The following is a 26,060-nucleotide window of genomic DNA, read 5'->3' as shown; positions in this document are numbered from 1 at the left end:
ATGATTAACTTATGTAAATAGAGCACTAAGAGTCCATTTATGTTTTGGACTAACAAGAGTAGCCTTAAAAGTTGTTAATGAATAGAAAATCTTACCTGAACTTCATAGATTTTTGCATTTTGTTTTAGCATAGTAATAGTGTTACAGGTTTCTTTTCCAGGGGCTCTAAAGAATTAGTGTGAAATTGATGGTAATTATTAAAGGCTGAGGCATAGTTGCATTATTCATTGTCAACTTTTTGTTTTTATTAGTTAATTTAAACCTAACTTTTGACAGAAACGAGAATTAAAAAAAAAAAAAAAAAAAAAAAAAAAGAAAGAAAAGAAAAAAGAAGATATACATATTTATGTCACTGCCATAGCTCCATTCACACTGTAGGTTATATTTAGAAATCTACTACAAAATTTTACAGTACACAGTCCCTATGTAATTTAATAATCTTGTTTATGTCAGCTGGCAGTTCTGCTCACGTCACTGAACTATCTGATGTCAAGGAGCTTTGGTTTCTAGAACAGAATACCTGATAGTACTGTCCAGGACACTGTTTAGTAAAGCATGCTGTTCTATTTTATAATCTTAGTTTAAATTGTGAAGTTGCCTATGATCTTGCAATGTTTTTTGTTACATTTTGGGCCAAAACATAGTGTTTTCCCTTTGATATACCTCAATCCCTCCTCCTCTTCACATACTTATCTGAGTTTCTTTGCTGAGTAGCAAGTACAGGGGGTTGCATATGTGTTTGAAAGGATGGCTGAACAACTAGGCTGATGGAAGACACTAAAGAGGAGAAAAAAAAACGTATTGATATTGAACAGTTCTGCTAGGTAGAGCTGGAATGCAACATAGTTACAAAGAACTAATCTTTCCCTGCCCCTCCCATTGAGTAAACCATAGTTTGAAGGCTGAACAATTGTCCTGTGAAAGCAGACCAAAAAGAAAACCCACACCAAAAATACCTCACCTTGTAGAGGTTCACTTTGATTCACTGTACTCCAGAAGTGCAGTGTTCACGGCATTACATGGCCAGGGCCATGTGCTTCATGTGCTTCACAGCTAAGAAACCACAGGAGACTGCCAAACCACAATGTCACTTCAGTATATTTTTATAGGTTGGAGAAAGAGAAGATTTGCTCATTTTTCTGAGATGTATGCTCACCTGCCTGTCTGGTAGATGAACATTCTTCAACCCCTGTACAATCAAAATATTTCTAAGTCTTCCTGACATTTCCAGGTGACACAAAAATGCTCTCCTCTTTTATATGAATATGAACATGTTATTACAACACTCAGCCCTGCTAAACAGATCCTCCCACTTTCTTAATGAAAAGTCTTCAGGATAACTTAGAAGATTCAACATAGAGAGCAGGATTTGCCCTACATATCTGGTTGGATATAAAATCTTCTATCACTATAAAGGATTTGCAAATAACTGAGTGGAACCTGAGTAAAATCTGTTTGAACAGATACTGGCAGTAGTATGCATTAAATTGAATAATCAAAGACTGAATCTTTTTTTTTTTTTTTAAATTATTACATTGCCAGAACTATATCTTCATTTGAATAGCTGTGAAAATGCACTTCCTGAGGTGCAGCAATCATGAAATTCCTTTCTTTTTGCAGAAAAAACAAACAAACAAAAACAATGAAAGGTTTCTTTTTGTTTCTCTCTCTCTCTCTCTCTCTCTCTTTTTTTTTTTTTTTTTTTTTTTAATTATTTTGTTCCCTTCTCTGTTCTCTGTTTTTCTTCTTTGGCTGCCATCTGTCATATTTCCCTGGACCAGAGGAATGGTCATGTGGCTGAGGCCACTGCCAACATCATTTCTGCAGCCAGCTGCTCAGAGCATTAGTACGTAAGGAGGCAGATTCCCCTACTGCCAGATGATTGTACTCCAATCCACTAAACTCTTGGGAGCTAAGCTGTAAATGGAATCTCTCTCAACATACCATTTTCAGGAATTCCTTCTCTTAGAGGATTTCTAAATGATGCCAAAGCTTTTTTAGTTAGCAGAGTGTAATACTCTAACTTCTTTTGTTATTAACAGCCTTGCAATAAATTGGAATAGAAATCAGATTAAAGTTTATTATTTTATTTATTAATGATTAAAGCCCCAGTACACTGGAGCTAGTTGGCTTCTTTATGACTAGTCACTCAGTGATTTCTGAGAAATGAAATTTTTGAATGCACAGGTGTGGACCCTTCTAGTTAACATGATGACTCTGTCAGTTCTTTCATTTTCATCTCAGAAGTTCTGTAAATCAGAAGATCACAGCACTTAAAATGATGTTTTGAGCCTAATTCAGATTTATTTTCAACAAAACTACATGCCAAAATGTCATCATAACCAATTCAACCATTTGGTAATGTTAACATAAAATCCTTGGGAAGGAAAAAAAAAAAAAAGAAAAGAAAAAAAAGAAAAAAAAGAAAATTAGCAGGGTTTATTGTTGGTCAGGTTAAGTAAGAATAGGAAAATAGGTGCAAGCGAATCATGCTTGCCACTCAGTGTTGTAAACTTACATCCTTGGCAAAATTGCACAGACCATGTTTCAGTACCAGTTCCTAAAAACTCAGCAAGTCAGGTTACAACCCATAGGTCCCCAACAGCAAAAAGAACTCAGAAAGAACTTGAAGTACTATGTTCTAAAGCTTCAGGCTGTGCTTGTATTTCTTAGGCTTGATTGATCATCACAAAGATAAGCTGACTCAATCTATCGTAGTACGACAAGTTGACTCTTCTGGTTCTTCTTTGAAATACCAATACTAGATGCTTGATTTGTGGCTTTCTTTGTTATTCTTACTATCATGATAGAGGTTTAGCTAATGTTGAATGAATAGAAAACAAGTATACATGCACAGAAATTTCATCATTAAGGTTTCTCTAGTTTCTGTTGATATAAATTCCAGTACCAAGACTAATGGCAAGGTAGAACCTGTATGAAGAACCATCAGGAAATACAGACTGAAGGAAATTATGCTAAGGTCAATATGGTTTGCAATAAATAAGTATCTTGGGTTTGCTATTAATTGCTGAAACAATCGCTGTATGAAGTTGATGTTCCGGATTAAACTGAGAGCAGGCCTTAGAATCCCTTGGAGTGGAAAAAAAAAAACAAAACAAAAAAACAAATGTCACAATTCACTAGCCATTAACACCAGGAAACAGCCCGTTTGATTTACGAATTTTAGATGTCTGTGGATATTTATGTTAATGTCAAGACTGTCTGACTTGCAATTCCCTTATGTATAACAAATTCTAGAAGCACTATAATTAGATCATTCAATCTGATACCCAACACATCAGGAACAAGCTGACGCTAGTTCAGCATGTACCATGTCAAAATGTTGTAATTAATTTCTAGAAACTGCATTATAGAAGAAGAAAATGTTATGGGAGTAACCTGTAGATGTTAATTTTGTGCCACTGTAGATGTTTATATCCACTGTGGATATGAGTACATCACTTTTTACTGCAAAGGAAATGAAAAATCTCAAATTTCTTGTTGGTGTTAGTAAATACAATTTATTTCTTAGCCCCAGAAACCACTAATAGCTGCATATCACGTAGTGTTCTGGTCATCCTTGTAAAAACAGTATGTGAGTATTAATAGAGAAATTCTGCAATATGGCAAAAGGGAAGGAAGGGAGGAAGGAAGGGAGGAAGGAAGGGAGGAAGGAAGGAAGGAAGGAAGGAAGGAAGGAAGGAAGGAAGGAAGGAAGGAAGGAAGGAAGGAAGGAAGGAAGGAAGGAAGGAAGGAAGGAAGGAAGGAAGGAAGGAAGGAAGGAAGGAAGGAAGGAAGGAAGGAAGGAAGGAAGGAAGGAAGGAAGGAAGGAAGGAAGGAAGGAAGGAAGGAAGGAAGGAAGGAAGGAAGGAAGGAAGGAAGGAAGGAAAGAAGGAAGGAAGGGAGGGAGGGAGGGAGGAAGGAAGGAAGGGAGGAAGGAAGGAAGGAAGGAAGGAAGGAAGGGAGGAAGGAAGGAAGGAAGGAAGGAGGAAGGAAATAAATGGTATATAAACAATGATTAAAAAAATAATTAAAAAATAACACCAAAAGACAGCCAAGGCTCTTGCCCACATATAACATTTTGGTACACACACACCAGTCCAATATCCTCCTTATCCACAAGATGTGTATATGCACCTATAAATGTGCATATTATATTTGTCTTAAGCATACACATGTATATCTATACACATATATACTAACATTAGAATGATTGAAGCATCAGAAGTTGGTCAGGAAGAAATATTGCTTACTTTATTGTTTGTCCTCGTGAACTCTGCTTCACTCTATTTATTTATTCATTTATTTTGTTACATTTCCAGTCAGTGCTCAGCTTTTTAGTGGCTTAGCTTTCACATACTTGGTAAAAATTTCTGTTGAAACTGCAAAAGCAGTGACACAGCAGAACAAACAACAGCATAGCTGAAGAATATCTGTCATCACTTCCAAGCAGGATAAGATAAGTTCCTGTTAACACTAGCTGAAGTTGTTTAGCTAGTGAAGAAACCTAAAATGGAAGAAAGCAACACTACTTAAATGGGATATCATTGTTTTCAGATGGAGAATAGGAGGCCCCGTATTGCCTTGATTATAACATACGCAGATGTAAATAAATAAATAGATAGATAGATAATAAAAAATAAAAAGAAAAATACAAAGTAGTTCCACCTTGAGCTACATAAGTTTTGCCATAATATACTCTTTAAGTCAGACTGTGAATAGAACTTAAACTGCAGTTGCTGGATGGCAAGCCATACCAGTTTTTTCAGTGTCCTCATGACTTCATCTGAAGGCAATTTTTCCTTCTTCCTGCTCTTTCCAGATAGCACCAAACACCTAAACCCATGTTATAAACTGCTGTGGAAGTGCAAGCAGCACCAAAATCACTTGGGCACATTGGCATACTTCCACAGCTTTTGCATTGTCAGGAATTATGTTCGGCCAGCATCAGACCTACTGCAAAAATCTTCTCACACACAGAAAACGAGAGAGTTCACACTGCAAAGAAAACTTTGCTAGTTTCATAAATGGTGAATTGTCTTCTTTTGCACATAACCGTTTCAGGTGTGCTTGGAAGCAAGGACAGCTGGCTGGCTGAAGTGTCCATTCTGATCAAAGGGTAATGCATCCCTAGGGAATTAGAGCTTTTTTCCTCAAATGAGAAATGCTCCAATCTTTTCCACTGCATGAAATGCTTTCTTTTCCTTATGATAAACTGAATGTGGCAATACATGGAACTTAAAATTACCAATTATACTCTGGCAAATACAGCAGGATCTGCTAGTCAGACAGCTCGGGTGTCAGGCAGAAGCTTTACATTGCAATAAGAAATATGTAAATGATGTAGTTTCTGACCTTAATTCATATGACAGTAAGAGTATCTGATAATTTCTTATGTTTATATGGTTTTCCTAAAAGTGCAAAACATGTTTCAACTTCTAATGGAGTTTCTAAGTAACCGTCTAATTACATCATTTTTCCTTGCTTTGTGCTCATCTTACTCATAAGCAAACAACAACAACAACAACAAATAAATAAATAAAAGGAAAAGAATGTGGTTTTGGAAAAGCTCAACTAGAAAAGTAGAGAAGCCAGCTGTTCCAAGCAACAAAGCCCATCCGTTTTATGTCATGCACTGGAAGGAAAGCCAAATGTTTCAACATCACTTGAAGCAGGACCGAACAGTTAAAAAATGATAAATTGAAAACTTGAGTCAGTCTGCAAGGCAACAGAAGATAAAGGCAGAGAGTCAGGCTTACTGGTAGCACATGAAAAAAAAAAGCAAAGCTTTTTCTAAATCCTGTAAAAGGAAAAATCTTCCATGAGTATACAGTAAGATGTTCAGAAAGGATGAGTTCCTAAATCAAACTGTCTATTCAGGATCATTTCCTTGCAGTTGAGAATTAGGGAGAAATTTAGCGTTTTACTGCCATATGTGGCTAAACAGATCAGCACTCATAATGAAAATACAGATTTTTTTTTTTAATTTTTTTTTTTTACAAATTGAGGAAAAAAAAAAAAAGGCAGTCATACCTTCTCTTAACATTAATCTCAGCATCCAAACCTTAATGAGAAAATCACAAAGTCTTAATGAAGCTATTAAATTGAAAACAATGTTTTTTCCTTATTTCCTCTTTTCTATTGTCAAATTTTAAGCTTTCTTCCATGTGCAGCGTATATTGAAACATGACTTATTTTGTGGATCTTTACATTTTAGCATAAAATGCATTTTGTTCTTGTTTCTGATAAATTCTGCTTGGGATCTCAGATACAGAAAGAATTCTAACTAGAGTGGTTTTACAATTCAAATCCAGGCACACTTTAATGAAAAATATAATAATTAGTGTTTGTACTCGAGAGTATAAATTATATAATACAATTGGTGTACTGATACTTGGAGTTAATGGCAAAAATTAGTATGATTTCATGAGTTCTTTTTCCAAAATACAGACAAAATTTTAGTTATGTTAGAGAAGCACATATCCTTGTGATCCACCAAGTGCTTAAGCTTTACTCCCACATTTTTTTCTTCTAAGTTGTCCTTGCTAGAATATTATTTACAATAAAATGATAACAGAAAAAGATACACATTTATTCTTTGTGTACTCTTCTATTCAGAATCTTAAATACATCACACATTAAGTTTCAAAAGCATATAAAATTGAAATAGAAGTATGTATTAATCTAGTAGTGTCTGTTAAACAGAAAATCATCCAAGCATACAAATCTTCTCTATGTCAAAGTTCAATAGATGCATGTTTCTCTAAATTTTGATACAAAGCTATTTATACTGTTTCCTGATGCTATTAGAAAGTGCTAGCCCAGATTGTTTTAATGAGTGCTTTTTAGTGTCTCTGATTTTGGCTTGTTTGTGTCTACACAGTGAATAAATCAATCCAGAAGTCCTTCCAGATGATGAACCAGGAGTAGCTGTCAGGACAATGTTGATAATACTAATCTGTGCTGCTCCACCCTCATTTGGAGCAGTCCTTGGTCCAGATCTCAGGTGGTCCATAGTAATTCACAAGTCATTTTCAAGTGTGCTTGGGATCCTTTTAAGTGGCACAGGCCAACGTTGTGCCATAGATCTTTCTAACGATGAGTACTGCTAGCAAAGAAAAACAGAAGTCTTCAGAAGCTGTGACAAAAAGAGATGAGAGTGGAAATGTGGGTCAATGGAAACCAGAATAATACAGAGATGTTGAAGTAAAAAGTCTCAAAGCAGGGATATCAATATTTAAAACTTAAATTACGTACATCCACTATATATGAGTAAACCTCCATTAAGAACGTTTTAGTGTCTTTCAACTCCATTAAACTATCACAGCTTTCTACTGTTTATATTCTGACAGTGTATGTCACAGTACTGTCAATCTCAAGTTCTTAAAAAAAAACCAAACAAACAAACAAAAAAAAAAAAACAGCCCAAAGCCAGAAAAGCTGGGAGCTTGATTTACATGCAGTTTGAGGTTTTTGAACAACTGCTGGACTTCAGGAGCTTTAATGAAAATGTCATAGCCTGTGAGACTGGAAATAAAGTTTTAGAAGTTGGCAAGGCAGGGCAATGCCACTTTAATAGTCATACCTTTAACTTATTCATCCAAAACTCTACTTTATTTCAGTAAGGGTTTTAAATGCAATATGAATGATGGAAATAAGTCCCCGGCTGGTCATCATGATGAAGGTCTACTTTGAAGTATTTGTTTCTGAGTTGTACTTGCTTCTAAGTTGTATTTGTTTAGAGCACTAACGTAGTCAAGTGATTAACCCAGGCTGCAATCAACATGTGACAGTCCCCAGCCTCATCTTTCCTGATATCCTTTCAAGATGCCGATTTCCCAGCTGTGCAACAAGACTGTTTTAAGATGTAAGGAGAGAAGTAGGCTATTCTAGAAAAGCTGTACTTTCCAGTGAGGAAAAAAAAAAAAAAAAAAAAAAAGAGGAAAAAAAAAAAAAAAAAAGCTGAATTTTTATTCTCTTCATCACCTCAAAGCAACAGTTGGTCTTTGACCAAAAAAGTATTTTATAACTTGGACTGTACATTTGAATTAATCTGTCATTTTCAGTTTATAGTAGCTAATGTAAGTTTAAACTAAGGAGGATAAAAGGTAGTCAGAGTATGTCAATGAAAATTATTTATTACAACGAAGAGCAGTCTGATGTGATCACAGTTTGCCAGTGTACCTTTAATAACGAGAAGTATATGGGTTCCTTCTATCGTAAATAATTTCTCCTAAAACACTTCTAAATATTCAAGATAACATTTATTTTGGATAAAATACATTATTTTGATCCTGCAATATTTAGTTCACCATTAAGTTTCATACACAATGTTGCTATAAAAGGATAAGGGTCAAACTGCTTCCAAGTAGACACTTTCAGTAAGACACAAACTTGATCATGTCAGCCTTCTGTGCTTACAGATTCACCTCCCTCAAAATAGCTTTTCATTGTAATAACATAAACAGTTTGTGGCAATAATGTAAAGCATTCTAGGGCATCTGCCTTCAAAGTCTTAGAGATCTTACCCTGAATTCAGTGCATCATCTTCATTTTTGCCTTTATACCTGATAGCTTAAGGAAGTGATGATATACTGTCAGTGATGATATACTGTCAGTGACTTTATGTCTTTTTATATACTTAAAAACTTTTTACATCTGTAGTTTATGAGCATTTTCATATTCAGTATTTTTAGCTACAACCTAAATAACTGTCTTTCATTATATTTATTATCTGTTCCTTTTTTTAAGTGAAGTAATTGCAGGGTTTTTTTTTGCTTTGTTTCTAGATTATATTTCTGGCTACCAGATTGACTGCTTTAATTACCTACTTTCTGTTAGTTCTGTTTCTGTGTATACATAATATTACTGCAATTTGATTTACAGTTAATGGAATAAAGCATTGTGGAGACCACATTTATGGAAAAATGTATTTCCTTACTTGGCAGGTAGATAAAGAAAATGCTGTGATAATTCTGTGTAGTGAAAATAATCTTGATTTACTTCAGCTTTGTCAATCCATTTTGAATTTAAAATTCAGAATATTCTGATGCCATTTTTCATCTGCAGTTGTTGAGTTACCTGCAGAATCAGAACTGAAAATTAAGAAATGGATAACTACAGAAAGTTAAGCAGAGTGTAAGAATTAACTTTTACAACTTTAATCTCCATATTTGCTCTGGCTGTACTGTAGGAAAATATGGGGCAAAGGGAGTGGGGTGGAAAAAACTGCTAAGAAGGGGGAAAAAAGCATTCAGATGAAAGAAGTGATAGACTGCAGTGATATATGAGCACTGTCTAATCAGTGATTAGAAAAAGTTGCACTACACTGCTGCAGCTCAATTATTTTATTTGTCTCATTAGTAGGGATGAAATAGCTTCCCAGCTCCCTTGACCTTTTCAATCCATTATGCCACTTTTTGGCAAAACAAGATTTGCAACTTTTCTGGAACAGAGTTAGGGTTCCTGGAGCTGACAGTCTGCCCCACTGAGTTATCCTCATGGATGCAATTTACAAAGTTCTCTGATTATAAATTACCTTCCAATTATTTGTATAGTAAATAGCTGAAATTTGTTTCATAGCCAGGCATAGTCACCCCACACTGCCAGCAGCAACAAGCACACTGATGCAGATTTAGACTTCAGTCACCTAATGGCTTTATTGTGATTCTCTAAGTAAAACTTCATGGAAAATACGTACCTGTTTTGTACACAAACAAGGCAAACCAGTACTGCTGCCATGCAGAAAGTTTCTCTTATGAGCTTTTGTATCCATAATATTTTGAAATTTTCATATTTGTTCTGTATCTCTCACAGTCACTTTGACTGCAGAATAATTTATTTTATTTCTTTTTCTAAACACTCACATGGTGACTTTCATATCAGGATGTAAGATAGTGGTCATAGCTCTTGTTGACACGTAACTGTAAAAAATATGTGCTAGTAAATTCTACAACTAAATTTAATAGGAAGGGAAGGAAAGGAAAGGGAAAATGTTATAAAGAAGATATTTTAAAATGAAGGAAATAAAATTTCATAATGTTGCTGGAAACTTAAATTACATAAATGTTTTATTGTCCAGGTCACCAAGATGACCTGCAAGTGTTGACACTCTCTGGAATATTGACTCATATGACGAAAACAGCAATCGTTCTCTCCACATGGCCCTTGGGTCTGTACGTTTTAAAGCAATAGGTGCTTAAAAGCAGTATTGTTTGAGCTCCTTCCCTTTTTGAACCAGTGCAAAGTGATCTAATCAATGTTGTAAAAATTCAGGTCATGTAAACATATTACTGTTGAACCCTGCATTTAATCTTCAGTCATTCTGAAGTGGTACGTAAAGTCAGCTTTTTTGTTGCTGCTTTTTTTTATTTCAAATACAAAACTTCTAACTAATTTTTCATCTCCAAAAGGAAAAATTCTTAAGGACAAGTTAAGTAGGCAATGCAAGGTAACTGTTGGGCGCTGTTCAATGTTGAATATTTCTAGCCCTGCTATACAGAAGCCAAATATGCTATAAATACAAATCTACATAATATTCATCATTTGGCATGCTCTCAAGCCCATGAGCAGTCTTGCGTAGCACACTGCTGTTACTCTAATGTATTAGCCTGAAGTGTAGGGTGAAATTTTCAGAAATTGGCTCTTTGACTTCTATTTGATTTGGCTCATCTTCACATGTTTAGTTAGATCTTTAGTATACAAAGTAGTTAAATGTTATAACAAAGGGATTTAAAAGAAATAGAAAGAGTTCAGCTTCTTACTAATTATACTGGCAAACTTACAGAGAAAAATATTTTCCAAGGTACGTGTGAAATCATACTGACTGAACTTAATCTGAAGATGAATGGCAGAAAACTGACGTACAACATCAAAAAATTCAGACTGATTAAAACCGCAGGAAATAGCCTGACTTCATTAGAACATCATTAAGCATGAAATTCAGATGGGTTACATGGGAGTATAGATGTCTTCACATTTCAAAATATGACAGCAAGAAATTTGAAGACATCTATACTCCAATGTAAATCCATTCAAATGTCATGCTTTATGGTGTTCTAAACTTGGCTGTAATAATATGATATAAACTGCTCCATTCTTATAAGCTCATGTAACTTCTGTTTGCATTCAAAATACATTGCTGGTTTTACAAATCACTGCAAGAAGCACACTGATATCTGAAGAACATGATGTTCTAAAATGTTGAAAAGCCACCAAAAGTTTATATCAGTGGTAGTTTTTAAGTGTTTGTAATATCAAACATTGCACAGTTTTCTGTAAAGCTAATCGTGTATTAAATTCAGAGGAGAAAAAGAGAAAAGGTCATTTACTGTTGAAAAATCTATTTTCATGGAAGCTGCTATGTATATTTAGAGAGGTTTCTTTTCTAAGTAGTTTTGTGCATAATTTACAACAACAATTAGAAGAAAGCAAAAATTTAGGATGATTTGTGCAGCTTAGTATCCTTAGTTTTTTAATTTTCCTTTGAATGTCAGTCAGAAAACTCTATGAAAATAGCAGTTTTGAGGAGATCTTTTATAAGAGAAGTTTAAAGGGGTATGAAATTTCACAGAAGTTTGCATGAAAAACAGAAGTGCTTCAGAAAAGAACAACAACAACAAAAAATGTGGGGGGGGGGGACGGAGGAGGGACATAATGACAGTTTTTAGGCAAACTAATAGATATGGAAAAATGTAAACAATGTGGAGGAAAGAAAATGAAATTTATATAGAATAAATATCACATATGAGAAAAGGAGGAAGAACTCAGGGACAAGCAAATGGAATTATACTGCTGAAGCAGCAGGTCAGGAAAAAGTGGAAGTTTTTGACTTGGAAGTGGCGATTCCAGACAAGTCTGGGGACATGGAAAGAATTTAAGTTCTACAAATCAGGGAAGTCTGGCTCTTGGAAATATTATCACAATGAAAGTGAGGTTGTTTGGATATATCTTAATTAGGCCAAAATGAAGGAGGAAGGCTGAGATTATTGTAGGATGTCATAAAAAAATGAAAGTGCTATCCATATGACAGACAAAAAGATGAATAAGTGATGCTCATTTAAATTGCACCTGCTTGTAAGGAGATATTAAAAACAATGGCAGAAACACAGCTAGTAAAGTGAGGTAAGAATGCTACTTAATGACTCCTTCAATATAAGCCTAAAAATAGTTCTAAAATGGTAGTAAAGAAAGAACATGACTAAGGAATTATCTTTGAAGGAGATGTAGGTAAAGCTGAGAGAAGAAAGCAAGATTTCAGTCAGACAGCAAGTTGAAATATGAGAGAAGAGAATGCTGAGTATGAAAGATTTTTTAGAATTGGGGATTCGTTTCTGGCTTCAAAATATGTTGGAGCTCAAGGAGAATGAAAATAAGATTTGGCCAGGAGAAGGTCATTTGAAGCACTGCTTAATAATAAAGCAAATTAAAAAATACTGCGACTCTTTGAAGTTTAGTACAAGCAAATTGTAACAATTTTAAGGACAAAACTGATAACTATTTTAAATGGTTGTGGATTCCAACTGTGACATAACTGATTTTATAGTAAGTAACAATTGTGATCATGTAGCTGTTCCTTAGAAGAATCTGTAACGATAAGCTTTCAAAAATAATCTACAACAAGATTACCACCGCTGAATGAAAGAGTATATTCTTCCAGGGAAAATTTAATTTGAGGAAAAGCTACTTTAAATAAGTTTTGTAATTTATAAGGGAGTGGAGAGAAAAGTGTCGTGAATTTTCAAAGAAATGATAATTTAATATTTGGGGCTTGTTTGTTTGTTTTTGAGAAAGTACAAATTAAAAAAGAAACAAGAGTGATTTGGTTAACCATATTCTTTTAGACAAACACATTTGCAAGAAGAAAAGTCCAGTGCCCGTAGTTGATTTGAACTGCTATTGGTTCTCATTTAACATTATCTTTAATAGAATAATGTTCTTTCAGACATGTTAATCACAAAAGGGAAATGAACAGGCAAGGCTGCCCTTTGCAATGGTAAATTATAACTTTTTTTATAGGAAATGAGGTGTTTTAAAGTTGATGAGTTGCCAGCCTTAAGTAAAATATATATATGTGTGTGTGTGTGTGTGTGTGTGTGAGAGATATATATATATTAAGAAGGAGAAAGTCTTGGTGCCTCTCGATAAAATAGCAATTGTTTCTTCAGCCTTTAACACGGCAGCAAATGACTATTAGGAAGTCAGCTGGATCAGATTCAGTGGTTAAAAATAGAGATAGCTCTGCTAATCAACTTCTGAAGGAGTGCATCAAGAAAAGAGAGAAGATTCACTTGCTGTAGCAGAGATTTATTATTAAAATATGTGAAAGGAAAACACTAGCTAAGTATCAGATAAAAGTGTGCTGATTTCAGAATTGCTGTCCCACATATAAATACACTTATATGAAGAAAGCTACTTAATATACTGATATACTGGTATACTGATGCTGTTTAGAATACTGAATATGATAGATTTTTCAAGAATTTGATTACACGTGAGGCATCTGTTTTATTCTGTTTTATTTGCCTTCTAGACAGAGAGGAGAAGTGTGCATTGTTAAACTTGTTCAGTGAAGCGATGCTGAAATACTTGTATTCAATCTATGCAATGTATACATGTACAAGATTAAGTTTTTGGCTACAGGCATCTCTGCCAGTGCTGCAGACAATTTTTGATATTTATTTTTCAGTATGCCCTTTTTTTGCCTGATAAATTGTCTGCGGGGGCTAGGGGGGGAACACAGAAAAGTGAAACAGAGTTCAGACAAGACTAATAAATTTGTCCTAAAATGGAGCGAAAATTAGGATTGGTGCATGGGAGAAACCTCTATATTTCCTCTTCTAGATGTCAGGGTATTCAGGAGAGTTCAGTCTTAGGTAAGATTTAGTGCTAGGCATAGGTGACATAGTAGATAACATATATTCCTTTTCGTCACTATACTTTTCCTACTCTCTGGGATTCAAGATCCTTAGGGGAGGTGGTGGCATTATCTTGACACTGCTCCATTCTCACTTTTTCCAAATATGGAAAGACTAGGCCAAATGTGAAAAGACCCCAAAATCTTAATTTCTGTGAAAGCAAAAACTTTAATCCTGTCTACTTTCAGTTAAACTGCTGCATGCAAGGAAGTCACATCATAGTTTCTTACAGTTTTTAAGAATTTTATCAAACACATTCCAAATCACCCATTATCGAGGTTTACAGTGGACTAGACAGATGCCCCCTGTAGGCCACAGACAGATAGAGAGCTGTGAGGAGCAATTCATTTTGTCTTAAAATAGATATCTAAATCATGGAAATAGCCTGCCCCTGAAAGTACCTTTGAGAGCTGTCTAGAAACAGATCCTAACTGACCAACAGAAACCATGAACCAAACCTGACAACTCAACACTAGTGAGAAAACTGCTTTCTTGGTGTTCTTCATTTAGATCTCAGTGAATAATTCATAAGAAGAAACACTCTGAATTTGTGCTGATAGAATACTGTCCTACAAGTTGCCACATTTTTAAAACACAATACTGCTTTAATCACAATGTTAAGAATTTTGTATTAAAAATGAAGCAAATCTCTGTGTTGTGAGTGTTTATATAAAATGCAAGAATTTAATCTTTTTGTTGTTGTTCAGTATGGAAGCTAGATTAAGTCCTTGGAGTTTTCCATACCTGTAAAACAAATAAACAATAAACATGATTAGAGAATTTTATACAGATTTCAGTGGATGTTTTGGATTAGTGTTTCAGTGGAAACAAAGATGACCAGGAGGTGTAGTTCCTCTTCAAGAAAACTTTAACGGCATAGTGAATTATTTAATTGAAATTCCTCACATTTTTCTGAAAGATGTATAATGTTGTTCCTGGAGACCCCTTAAGGAAAGGGCAGGTGTAGCACATAGGAATGTGGTTTAGTGGGAAGTACTGGTGTCTGCTGAATTATTAGAATAGATGATCTTAGAGGTCTTTTTCAACCTTAGTGATTCTATGACTTTATGTCATTCAATCAAAAAAAGTGCTATCCATGTCTGCTTCATTCAGGTCATTGTACAGTATCTGTGGATGATAAAATTCTAGTGAAGAAGTAGGGAAAACTGCTCTCCTTACTTTTAGAAAACTGCACAGATGTGAATACCACAGTGTAAATTTGCTTTCAAGAAGATTATTTGATTGCATAGATTGATTTCTTCACAGCATGCAACAAGACAAAGACCTTATGGGAACACATTTGCTTTAGAATATGTGTGGTGGGAGAACACAGTTTTGCTGTTAGTGATAGATTTTTTGTTCCGCACAAGATAAATTATCTTTAGGAGTGCCTGGATATACAAGATTTGCTATCATGCTTAAAACTGTAGTGCATCTTTAAATTTTCAAGTTGCAAGTATAAGTTTTATCTTCTTGAAATCATGGTGTATTTTCTATTCTTGAAATATAAGAATAATGTTTTCTTGAAATGGTATTCCTAAGTGTCTCCCAGATGTATCTCTTTAAGGTGTCTGCATGATAATAGTAAAACTACCCCACTGTTCTGAACAGGAATGAAGTTAATCCTACTAAACATTATTTGATTATTATTCTTACTTAGCAGTAAATTTGTTCAAGACTAGCACAAATTATGAAAATTTTGTAGAGAGAATACAGTTCTTACTATAGTCTCTGACAATGATGATTAGTCCCTGTATAATTTACAATAAAAAAGAAAAAGAAAAAAAGAAAAAAAAAGAAAAAAAAAGGAAAAAAAAATATATATTAGTGTTTTCTTTTTATCCAAAAAGATTGACATATTCAACTTGTAAAACATAGCTACTGGTTAACTTTGCACTGACTTAAGTTTAAGCAACCTATGTTTATTTTTTAAGCAACTGTTTGACTAAGACACTGTAATGCAAGTTTGCGTCTAGCAAATAGTTGCTAATGAGCTATGAACTCTTGAAAAACAGAAGGTATGATGGAAACATCAATAGATTTTCCCTGTAAAAGCACAATTACCTCTATAATTATTGCAGTATGTCCATTTAAAGCTGACATAACCATATTTTTATAATGCAAACTATGTTTTTATAGTTATATAGAGTTTGAATATCTGTTCATGTGTGTAGGTCTTATTTAAATAGAAGAAGGAAAAAAAAAAAAAAAAAAAAAAAAAAAAAGCCTAATACATTAGGGAGCCTTGGTTCAGCTCAAGTCCAAAGTCTTCCTCTGGTCTAGTATATAATTATAGCCTACCGACTGCTTTCCATTATTAGTCCAATGTTTGCACCTAGCTTTTATTCCAGTCTTAAAATTTGACCACCATAGCCCACAGCCATAGCTGATAGCATTTGTTCATAAACTCACAATATTTCCTAGAAAGTGAAGTCAGAAAATTATTTTTTCTATTCCTAAAAATTATATACATTGAAGGCTTTACAATCGTTAATTGCTTTATGATCTCTCGCCTCCAACTGAAGCAGTAGTTAGACCAATTACCAACTGACACCAAGGTGGCTGCGTGGTAAAATGGCGATTTATTGAAGCACACATGACCTTATATAACCTACATCCATTTCGTCTACGCCTACTGTGTTACACGTAGCAAGATTCTTCCAGAATATGGTGAAGGGCCTGTCACGTCACATCCCGATAACATCCCCGTATTTCGCCTAATACAACAATACATATATGTTTTAATCTCTAGCAAATGAAGCTTTTCACAGGTTCTTATATTGATAGTGTTAAGCTTCTTTGTTCTGCAACTGAACCTAACTGATCAATTATAATCAGTTAGTAATGAATTTACTTATCTCCGAATATATCACAGAATGAATTATGTGAGAGTTAGGTAAAATACAGGCAGAATGATGGAGGGACGCATTTTCACCCTAGCTGATCTGGAACCTGGCTTCTGCTGTGCTGGTCAGCAAGGGACTGTAAGTCCACTCCACAATGCATGCTTCAACTGCTGTTCATGTCACATAAAGGGCAGCAACACCATGAAGTTTCTCATGGGTACTGCATCTGAGTATCCTTAGAAAACCAGGTGTTGCTGAACTATATCTTTGATTCAACAAAGCCAAATTCCAGGTCCCAAGTGCTTGGGGCAAAGTGTCTGGTAACACCCATGGCCTCCTGGCTTGTATCAGAAATAGAGTAGTGAGTAGGAGCGGGGAGGTATACTCAGCTTTGGTGTTCAGTCTGGGGCTCTTATAGAATCATAGAATGGCCTTGGTTGAAAAGGACCTCAAAGGTTATCTAGGTTCAACCCTCATGCCACAGGCCAACCACTAGACTAGGCTGCTGAAAGCCACATCCAGGTCTTCGCTACATGGGGTTCTTCACTACAAGAAAGACATGGATGCCCTAGAACATGTCCGGAGAAGGACAGCTAAGCTGCTGAGGGGTCTGTAAAACAAGCCTTATGAGGAGCAGCTGAGAGAACTGAGATTATTCAGTCTGTAGAAGAGAAAGCTCAGGGGACATCTTATTGTTCTCTATAGCTATATTAAAGGAGGCAAGATCGGGGTCAACCTCTTGTTTCATGTAAGTAGCAATAGGACTAGAGGGAATGTCCTCAAGTTGCACCAAGGGAGGTTCAGGTTGGATACTGCAAGAAATTTCTGGGTGCCCAGACAAGTGGTGAAGTCACTGTTCATGCAGGTGTTTAAGAAACATATAGATGTGGCACTGAGTGACATGATTAGTGGGCATGGTAGTGATGGGTTGATGGTTGGACTAGATGACCTTAGTGGCCTTTTCCAGCTGAAATGATTCTATGATTCTATGAAAAGGTATCATGGCAGAGTGCCATGAGCCTCATATCTGGTCTTTGCAGTGTGTGGAGTTTTAACTGCTTGAGTGTGGGTAAAGCCCTGGTAGAACACATCATAGTAACTTTATTTACTCTGTAATCACAGAGCAAATAAGCTGTATTTATTCATAAATCAAGTAGCTTGATCTAGGCAGCTAAGTGTAAGAGAATATAGGAGGGAAATGTTACTGACTATATTTTTTTCTGTGCCCTTGGGTTTGTCTTTTTCACAGAATGACAGAATGGTTAAGATTGGAAGGGAACTCTGGAAGTCATCTGGTCCAACTGCTCAGCAATCATGGACACCCAGAGCAGGGCCACCTAGCGCACAACCAGATGGCTGTTTTTTTTCCATTCTTAAGGGTACCTAGTTGTATATATTACCATATTTTTCAGTTATTTTTCTTAGACAATGATATATAGGTCTTTTCTCTTGAATGTATTGGCTCCAGTCTGGAAGGAATATGCCAGAAATGAACAGCAGAGTTTAATCTTCTGGCATTCTGTCAACAGCCTACAAAAGAGTATTTCTAAAATCATTTGTTACATTGAGCAGTAACACTTCTGTAGTATCACAAGCTTCCTGGCTAATTCTTATAAATGAAAGATGTCTTTTCTGAGCAACATTTGCATTACTCAGTCTCAAACGCAAGTACAGGTAACATAAGAACATCTTGCTCACCTTTTCTGTCCTTCAATCTTGTACTGCCATTCAGAATATAAGAGGATAACGTAGTGCAGTGTTTGAGGCACGGACTCAGATGTGAATGATCCAAATTGTTTATTACAAGTTCTCACATTCCTTATACACCTTCACAAGTTTTGTTTTCTGGCTTTCTCATCCACCCTTACAACTGTCCCAACCACCTTTACATGTCAACAGAGCATTCTACAAAACACTTTTCAACTGTCCATGCAGGCACATATCCAGTCAGAGCTGTGAGTCCCTTCTTCTCCTTCTAGAGGTGTCCCTGGTTCTCATGCTGTTTATCTTGCTCCACAGCTGCTGCTCTGAATGGCTCTTATTGTATTCCTACAACCTAGTGCTGTGAATGAACTAGGATGAACTGCATAACTCATAGTCTAGCAAAACTAACTTGTATAGTCTTATCTTGTAAGGAATTATTCTGCTGTTGTGAAGCCACTGCTCGTAGAAACTAGAAAGGTTACTTTCAAGTCTCAGTACCTCTTTGCATACTGAAAGCTATTTCACATAGATATGAGGAATAGCAAGGAAGGATAGAAAGTATGCCCAAGACTAGCTGCAAAAGCAGCTAAAGAAAACTCAGTGTGGTATTGAGTAAAAAAGCTCAGTTTCAGGTTTTAGAGGAATTACAGTTATCCCATCTGAGGAAACCAAGGCTGCACACCAAGAAGCAAAGGTGTGTCATTTGCCACCTTTATTTGGCTAATGTGCATTCCAAACTACATATTTACAAGCCCAGTCACCGTTTGCATGTTCAGACTTGATTTCAGTCTTCCAGAATTATGTTTGTCCTGATGCACTAACAATGTCCCTAAGTCTTCTCAAGCAATGCATATATATTAAATACACCAGAATTTTTCACAAGCAAGGAAATGGTATTGGTTGTTGCAGGTTTAACTACAGTGCTAAACTCAAGTCTTATCAAACTACAGGGGGTATTCACTTTGTCATAAGGAGGAGAATCATCTACCTATTTCTTCAGGTTGTATACAAAAATGACAATAATAATAACCCAGCACCTATAGCATTATTTCAGTGCTTTGGTGTCTGAATGCTTTTTAAGCAGCTTTATTCGAATTTGTAAAAAAAGGAAGCCTAAATTCAGAGTGGTTAAGAAAGATTCTCAAGACAAAAATGTTCCCAAACACAGAACAAAACAATTCAGCCTGCGCCTCATTCCCTAAGCCATGTTTTTTCGAACCCGAGTTAATTTTCAATTTTGTGTAATTTAACACTGGGTTTCAGTCAACTACTAACTTCAGCACGAGAACTAAGAAGCAAGCATCCTCAAAGTGAGTTGAATCCTGCACACATTTTATTATCGGTGTCGTAATTATTTCTGGTTGTTTCTTTTCTTCTGTAGAGAACCTGACTATACAGTCACAATGTCAGTCACCAGATAAACACAGATAATAAAGACCAGCACTTTTACTATTAATGTATGCTGCAGGACTGAACAGTTTCAACTTTTGGTATTCTTTTTAACTGACACTACTACTTCTTTGTTCTCATTATGCAGCAAAAGCTTGCATTAATTGTGATGGTATTCTAACAAGAGCTCAGTCCAAGAGCAGGTTTTTTTTTCTCTCTTTTTTATTTGTCACCCTAAAAAAGGATTCCAAGTAGGAAAATAAACTTTATTTTATTTTATTTTATTTTATATTTTTAATATGTTACATTATTTTGTGTACAAATCTGATGCTACAAATGGCTATTTGTGTTAACATACATTATATATCCTATCAGCACATCTCTAAAACTTTGCATATCTGCTAATAATATGCAGTGTATGATAATGCATACACCTACACTTTTCTTTAGAATAATTTTCATCTTGAATATTTGGATTTAATATCATAAAATGCAAAGGTTCTAACTTAAAAAACATTGTCTGGGGAAGAAAGAATGCTTGCAATGAACACAGATAAATTTTTTCATCTGCTGAGAAGTGACTCAACCTTTACAATGAGGTGGATCTGACACTGCAATTTCTTGTGTCTTTGAGAAGTTTCATTTACTTCTGCTGATGTCTTCTTACTTGCTATTTTAACAAATAATTCATTATCCTATCATTTTCCATTGCTATCAGGCTGGAATGGCTATATATCTCTTCCCTTTATTTCTCTCAGTTTCTCACAATTTCAGAAATTATGTTATTTGACCCCATAGCAAGGCCTTGGACCTAAAATAAATGATCCATCATCTTTCAAGAGCACAGCGGACTGCTGTGCTCCTCTATTTAAATCATTTATATAATCACCATTTATATTAATGTTAACACAGGCTTTTTATATGAATTATAAGCTTTTGCTTATATTTTGCTGAATTTGTCCCAAAAGTTCCCCAATAAAGAAATTTCTAAAGAAATTTCTAAAGAAAAGTTCCTCTCTCTAGAAAATATTCCCTTTCTCACTCTATTTAAACACTAAGTTCCTTGTGAAAATCTTTTCTCACTAATGGAGCAGGAAAGATGGATACACTCAGGGACAATGAATTCTCCCTTGTACCAGAAATCTGTTTTTCAGGAAACCTGTGCTGAGAACAGGGTGTGATTTGATTGCTTGGAATACAATTGCATTATGGTAGTCTTCTTTTTAATAAGTACTTCATTATGGCTTCTGGTCTGAAGCTGACAGGCATGTGGAGGACTGAAGTTCATTACTACAGAACTGATGAAATGGGCCAAAAAGGAAATCATATTACTTGGTTTTTAGTGCTTTATCTACACTGACAATCGGATTTATTTTAACCTGCACTGAAAAGCATGAACTTAGATATACATTCATACAGCTACAGTTATTTATATAGTTTAGCAATGATTAGTAAATAAATATGCTACAGTGTATTAATAGTTATATTTGCAGTAACTGTAAGTAGGAGGCAGCAGTGAGACACTCCTGACCAAAAAAAAAAAACCAAAAAAAAAACCCTTGTGATACCTATTGCATGGTGCAGCAGAAGTTATCCCTGAATATTCCATTCCTCTATACTACTGTGAAACCATTTAGTCAACAGATCTCTTTATTTGTTTTGTGTCCTTTCACTGACATGGGAATCACGTTGATATTTTTCAACAATAAATAACCAGATGAGCTTTAAAATAAAGGGGGAAAAAAAAAGTTATAAAATGACATATATGCTGTAATAACCCAACACTCCATTTTCATACCAGTTTTGTTTTCCTTTGTGACCCATTCCATCTGCTTAAAGAGTAAAAAGGTTTCACAACATAGTGCCAGATTTGAGTCCACTACTGCAGACGTGTGACCTGCGCACACTGACAGACCCAACTGTTATTAAAGGTCCCGTGACTGTATGATCCTTTGAGCTAAATTTATCACAGATGCTTTTTCCACCCTTTGAGTTTAACTTTTATGATTCTACTGAACTCTTACAAAAGCTCCTGTGTTAACCAGTAGATGGTATTTGAAAGATGGATGCCAAAAAAACATGAAGAACAGAGTGCTTAGCATGAAACCTTATTAACATTCCTTCTGCTGCTGTGGAGCACTTTATGTGCAGATGACTAGCACAAGCCTCCGGGGCAGTTAGGATCTTTCCTGTTGATATACAGTGTAGTTTGTAAATGCATTTTATTGTACTGCAAGAAAGTGCAAAGGTTCCAGAGAGCTTTACACACTTCACACACATTTTTGTTTGATGAATGATTTGATAGTTTAGCACAGGACCTGTTCATCATGTTTTCTATTTGTCAAATCTATGTACATTTTACGAATAAATTTTTTACTGCTTTCTTTCATTATTAATCAAGCTGAACTAAGGTAAAAAGTAATACACTGCAGAACTTCTGAACACTTTACAAGGGAATGGCTATTATGCATGTAACCACTTGTTGAGCAATAACTCCACTCTTTCAGTTTAAAAGATATATATAGCATAGGAAAAAGGAAATTCAAAATACGTAATTTGTCTGTTCCCATCTCAGTTCTTGCATTTTCATTTTTTCTCCTTTACCACTGAAACTGTCAAATCACAATAATATTTCCTCAAAGGAAGTCACTCTCAAACCTCGTTGGTAAGCTTTTTGGCTAGATATTAAAAATGCAGACTTAGCCACTTGTAATGCATAAGTATTAAGGTACTTACTATAACAGGAAAATATCTCTTTCAGCAGTACAGGAGAGAGTTCTTCAACCAAGGCATTTTGTCCTTCACCGGTTATTAACATTAGCTGCACATGTGTTTGACTTTAACAGTCAAGAACAAATTTTATTTTTACTGAACTTCCTCATAGTGCTTCAAATTTCTTTCAGAGACAGAATGCTTTCTGGTTTGCAAAGTTAAACAACAGTTCTTACACACAGGATATAGTAGAGGCAAGGGTTAGCAGGGAAAAAAAGAAAAAAAAAAAAAGGAAAGAATTACACTTTTAGGTAAGACTTTTAGAATGAAAGATCTTTGTACCTTTCTTTACTCTCCAGAGATTAATTTATCTAGCAAGTCTGTGAATGGAAATTCCCTGCAAGCTCACAAGCATTACTGTACCTTACATTCGTCTTTTCCTTTCGTTCTTTGTTCATCAGCATTGTTCTTTTTTCTTTTTTCTTTCTTTTTTTTTTTTTTTTTTTTTCTTTTTTTTAATGTGATTGACCTTTAAACCTGTTGTTATCAGCCTGCAAGAAGGAGATAGAGACTCTTTTCAGCTGCCTTGTTTCCCATGTGACCTACAGGGAGAATAGATTCAAAATAGACTAGTTCCTCCCAGGGCAATACAAGGCAGAAGAGAAAAGCACTGTCATTTCCGAACAGCACAGTGCTAGAATAAATTCAGTGTGAAAAAGGAAGGAGTTGCAGCGTGTCAGAATTCTTCCTCTGGAGCCGGGATTATTACAGGAAAAGCATGTGAAGGATTTTTAAGGAGAGGATTTAAAAAAAACACTTTGAAATGGAGTACTTGGAGCTTTATAAGGACAACTGATGTTTGAATGCTAGAAAGACTGGAGGAATTTTTCCAAAATGAGCATTGTTATGAAGCCAAGATCCCGATCTACCAGCTCCTTAAGGACTGTCGAGACAATGTGGTAACGTGTTTGGCTTTTTTTCTCTTTCAAGTTTCCTTTCCTAATATGGGGACACAGACCTGTCCCAAGAAAGTCACAGTGTTTCATTTTTGATCTGATAGATTTTGCATGATTATCAAAGATGTTCAGCTATTACACAGTTAATAGTAAGGTAAAAAAAAAAAAAAAAAAAAAAAAAAAAAAAAAGTAGTTTCTTTGTACAATACTGCATGTGTAGTATTTTTTTTAATGAGAGGAGTTCTGTGGGTTTTTCCCATGCAGTAATCAGGTTTAGACCTTGCACTTACAGACACTTTCTAAAAATCTTCAGTAGTCTTCAGCTGCAAAGTTATTACAAGCAGCTTGCAGTTCTGGAGGCTGGAAAGCAGAACCAAACTATAGTTTGCATGAGCTATTTTGAGAACCTTACATGTCATTTTGCTGCATAAATAGACCGACTGGTAGAGATAAGTGTCTTGGGAGGAGACAGTGGCATGAGCGAGAGACTGTGCTGTGTTTTGGCTCATGCATTTCCCTGCATTCAGAGGCTCGGCGGAGTAAAGCACATTGTAATAGTGATCTTTCTGTGTGATTTTCTTTTTAATGGTTTCAGTTACCAATTGTCTTTAATTAGATTTTCCTGGGGAACTTTATGCTTTGTATAGGTTAGTAAGGGCAGAAAGGACAATTTTCTATGAGGTATATAAAACAAATCCAATTTTCTCTTTCAGTATGTCCCTGGTTTTGGGTTTTTTTCTTGATTTTTTTTTTTAAATAAAACTTTAGTCATTTTTGTAAACAAATAGCAGACTAGTTGTTCATTCCTTCATAACTGCTACAAAAACAGTATTTTAAAATACAGCCTTTGTTTAGACATGTGTCCCACGTGTTACTGTAGGGTAGAACAGTGATTACATTCCTTTCTGAGCAAATATATTAAGTTAACATACTTTAAAATTAGCTCTTAAAGCATTATGTTTCAGACAGTCCTGGAATTAAATCATTCCAAGTCATGTCAGTGCTGTCATTAAAGCTGGTAATTTTTTCCAAGCTGTTTTTTAACTGAGAACATCTTTCAGCAAAAGAAAATGAAACAACTGCTGTACTCCAGCTAAAAAGTGCTCCTACTTGTTCTCAGAAGCTGCTAAGGAAGAGTTCTGCTGCAGCAACAGCAGTAAAAAGTGTCTCCTTATCTTCATTCAAATGTAGTAAAGTAATAACAAAATGTCAGTGAAGTGGATATAACTAAAGTGTTACACTGTGCCACCACATAAAACAGTAATGTCTGGAAGTACCACAATAAACTGTGTGTATCCAAAGCAGTGACCTAAACTCTATCTACCATAATTATTACATAAAGATAATGCAAGTGAATCAGTATCTTGCTGATTAATTTATCTTCCTTTCAATTATGTCTTTTTTTTTTTTTTTTTTTTTTTTTTTTTTTGACTGCTGACAACTGTGATGTTCAGGGAAATAAAAAAAAAAGCAGTTCTTTTAAAAGGAGAAAGAAAAGTCCCTTGTGCTGTATGTACAGGCTGGTATGACCACCAGGTACTGTCTAAAATAGCTGCCCGTGTCCTTTTTGCCCATGCCTTTAGCTAGCTCATTGATCTGGTGGGTGAGAATCCATTTTGTACTAACTGCGAATTGAGTGTCATTTCCTATCCTGCCGTTTGGAAACATTACCTGAGGTCAGGACGTGTCTGACAGGGAGATCCTTGAATCTGTCTGGATGAGGTACATACTGTTCTCTGGTGGCGTGCAGCTGAGCCAGGCAGGCCTTGCCCAAGTGGAGGATTGGAGGAGGAGCAGGCAGGGAGGGAGGGAGGGAGCCCACAGCCCCTCCAGGGCCTCCTGGTGAGGAGCTGTCTGGTGGGCTGAGCAGGACTGGTCTCCAACCACCTGCTGGAGTCAGACTGGGGTTTCTGATCACAGGACCTGAGAGTCTGTGTGTCTGGTTCCATGGGTGCCATTCTCAGCCTGTCATGGGACAGAATACTGATAAAATTGTAACAGTCTTGCCATAACATTAAAACAAAAAGCTTAAGAGCAGTTAATGTGATAAAGGCAGCAGCACTGGTGGTTATTCAGGCTGGGAGGCAGGGAGGGTTGCTGCACATTATTCTCCTTATCTGTTAACATAGCAGGAGGAGCTGGGATAAGGAGGAATGGGAGACCGCAAAAAGCAATAAAAACCACAGTGGTTTTTTTGGAGCACAGGAATGAGTCGCAGTGTTCCCCTGAAGAACAGAATCTAGGCTCCCTACGTGCCTGTAGACCAGAGAGGGGAATGGATGTTCTCAGTTCCCTGAAATCATACTGACCCTCCATCCAGAACAAGAGGAGAACTTTACCCTATATGGTAAAAACATGTATTTTCCAGTATCAGTATTTAAAAGCATCCAGAGGGTATCACTCACTGATAGTGGGTGCACCAGACTACTCTGAGGAGGTGGTGCTGATGGTTTCCTGCAGGGTCTGTGGGCAAATCTGCATCTGAGACACCAGGGGAAACTTCACCTAGCACTGTAACACAGAAGTAAATGTAGGCA

The 26,060-nt window shown here is 35.8% G+C and overlaps 1 protein-coding gene and 1 long non-coding RNA gene across 8 annotated transcripts in view; one reads left to right on the top strand and one right to left on the bottom strand.

Moving 5' to 3' along the window:
- The window catches only part of PDE4D (phosphodiesterase 4D), a 550,822-nt gene that overhangs the window by 389,131 nt on the left and 135,631 nt on the right, over positions 1-26,060 (top strand). Inside the window, exon 1 of one of the 6 annotated variants that reach the window (XM_015848749.3) lies at positions 23,069-23,526. The exons of the other annotated variants lie outside the window; for them this stretch is intronic. Coding sequence (XP_015704235.1) covers positions 23,462-23,526 — 65 coding nt within the window. The 5' untranslated portion in view covers positions 23,069-23,461. Of the gene's footprint in view, positions 1-23,068; positions 23,527-26,060 lie in introns of those variants that run through there. 6 annotated transcript variants of the gene reach the window in all.
- On the bottom strand, positions 4,233-25,300 carry LOC107306008 (uncharacterized). 2 transcript variants are annotated; one of them, XR_004305626.2, is made up of 2 exons: positions 22,991-23,153; positions 4,233-7,138 (listed from the first exon to the last, which is right to left on the bottom strand). It is a non-coding gene; the product is annotated as an uncharacterized LOC107306008 (long non-coding RNA). The 2 variants fall into 2 exon arrangements; XR_001551959.3 differs by lacking the exon at positions 22,991-23,153 and adding an exon at positions 25,195-25,300 and having other exon boundaries at positions 5,962-7,138.

Source organism: Coturnix japonica, chromosome Z (genome assembly GCF_054131305.1).
Source record: "Coturnix japonica strain WE chromosome Z, WE-NBRP24, whole genome shotgun sequence".
In the NCBI taxonomy this organism is placed as follows: Eukaryota; Metazoa; Chordata; class Aves; order Galliformes; family Phasianidae; genus Coturnix; species Coturnix japonica.
Note: the sequence above shows the minus strand (reverse complement) of the source record. Positions and strands in the feature narration are given on the sequence as shown.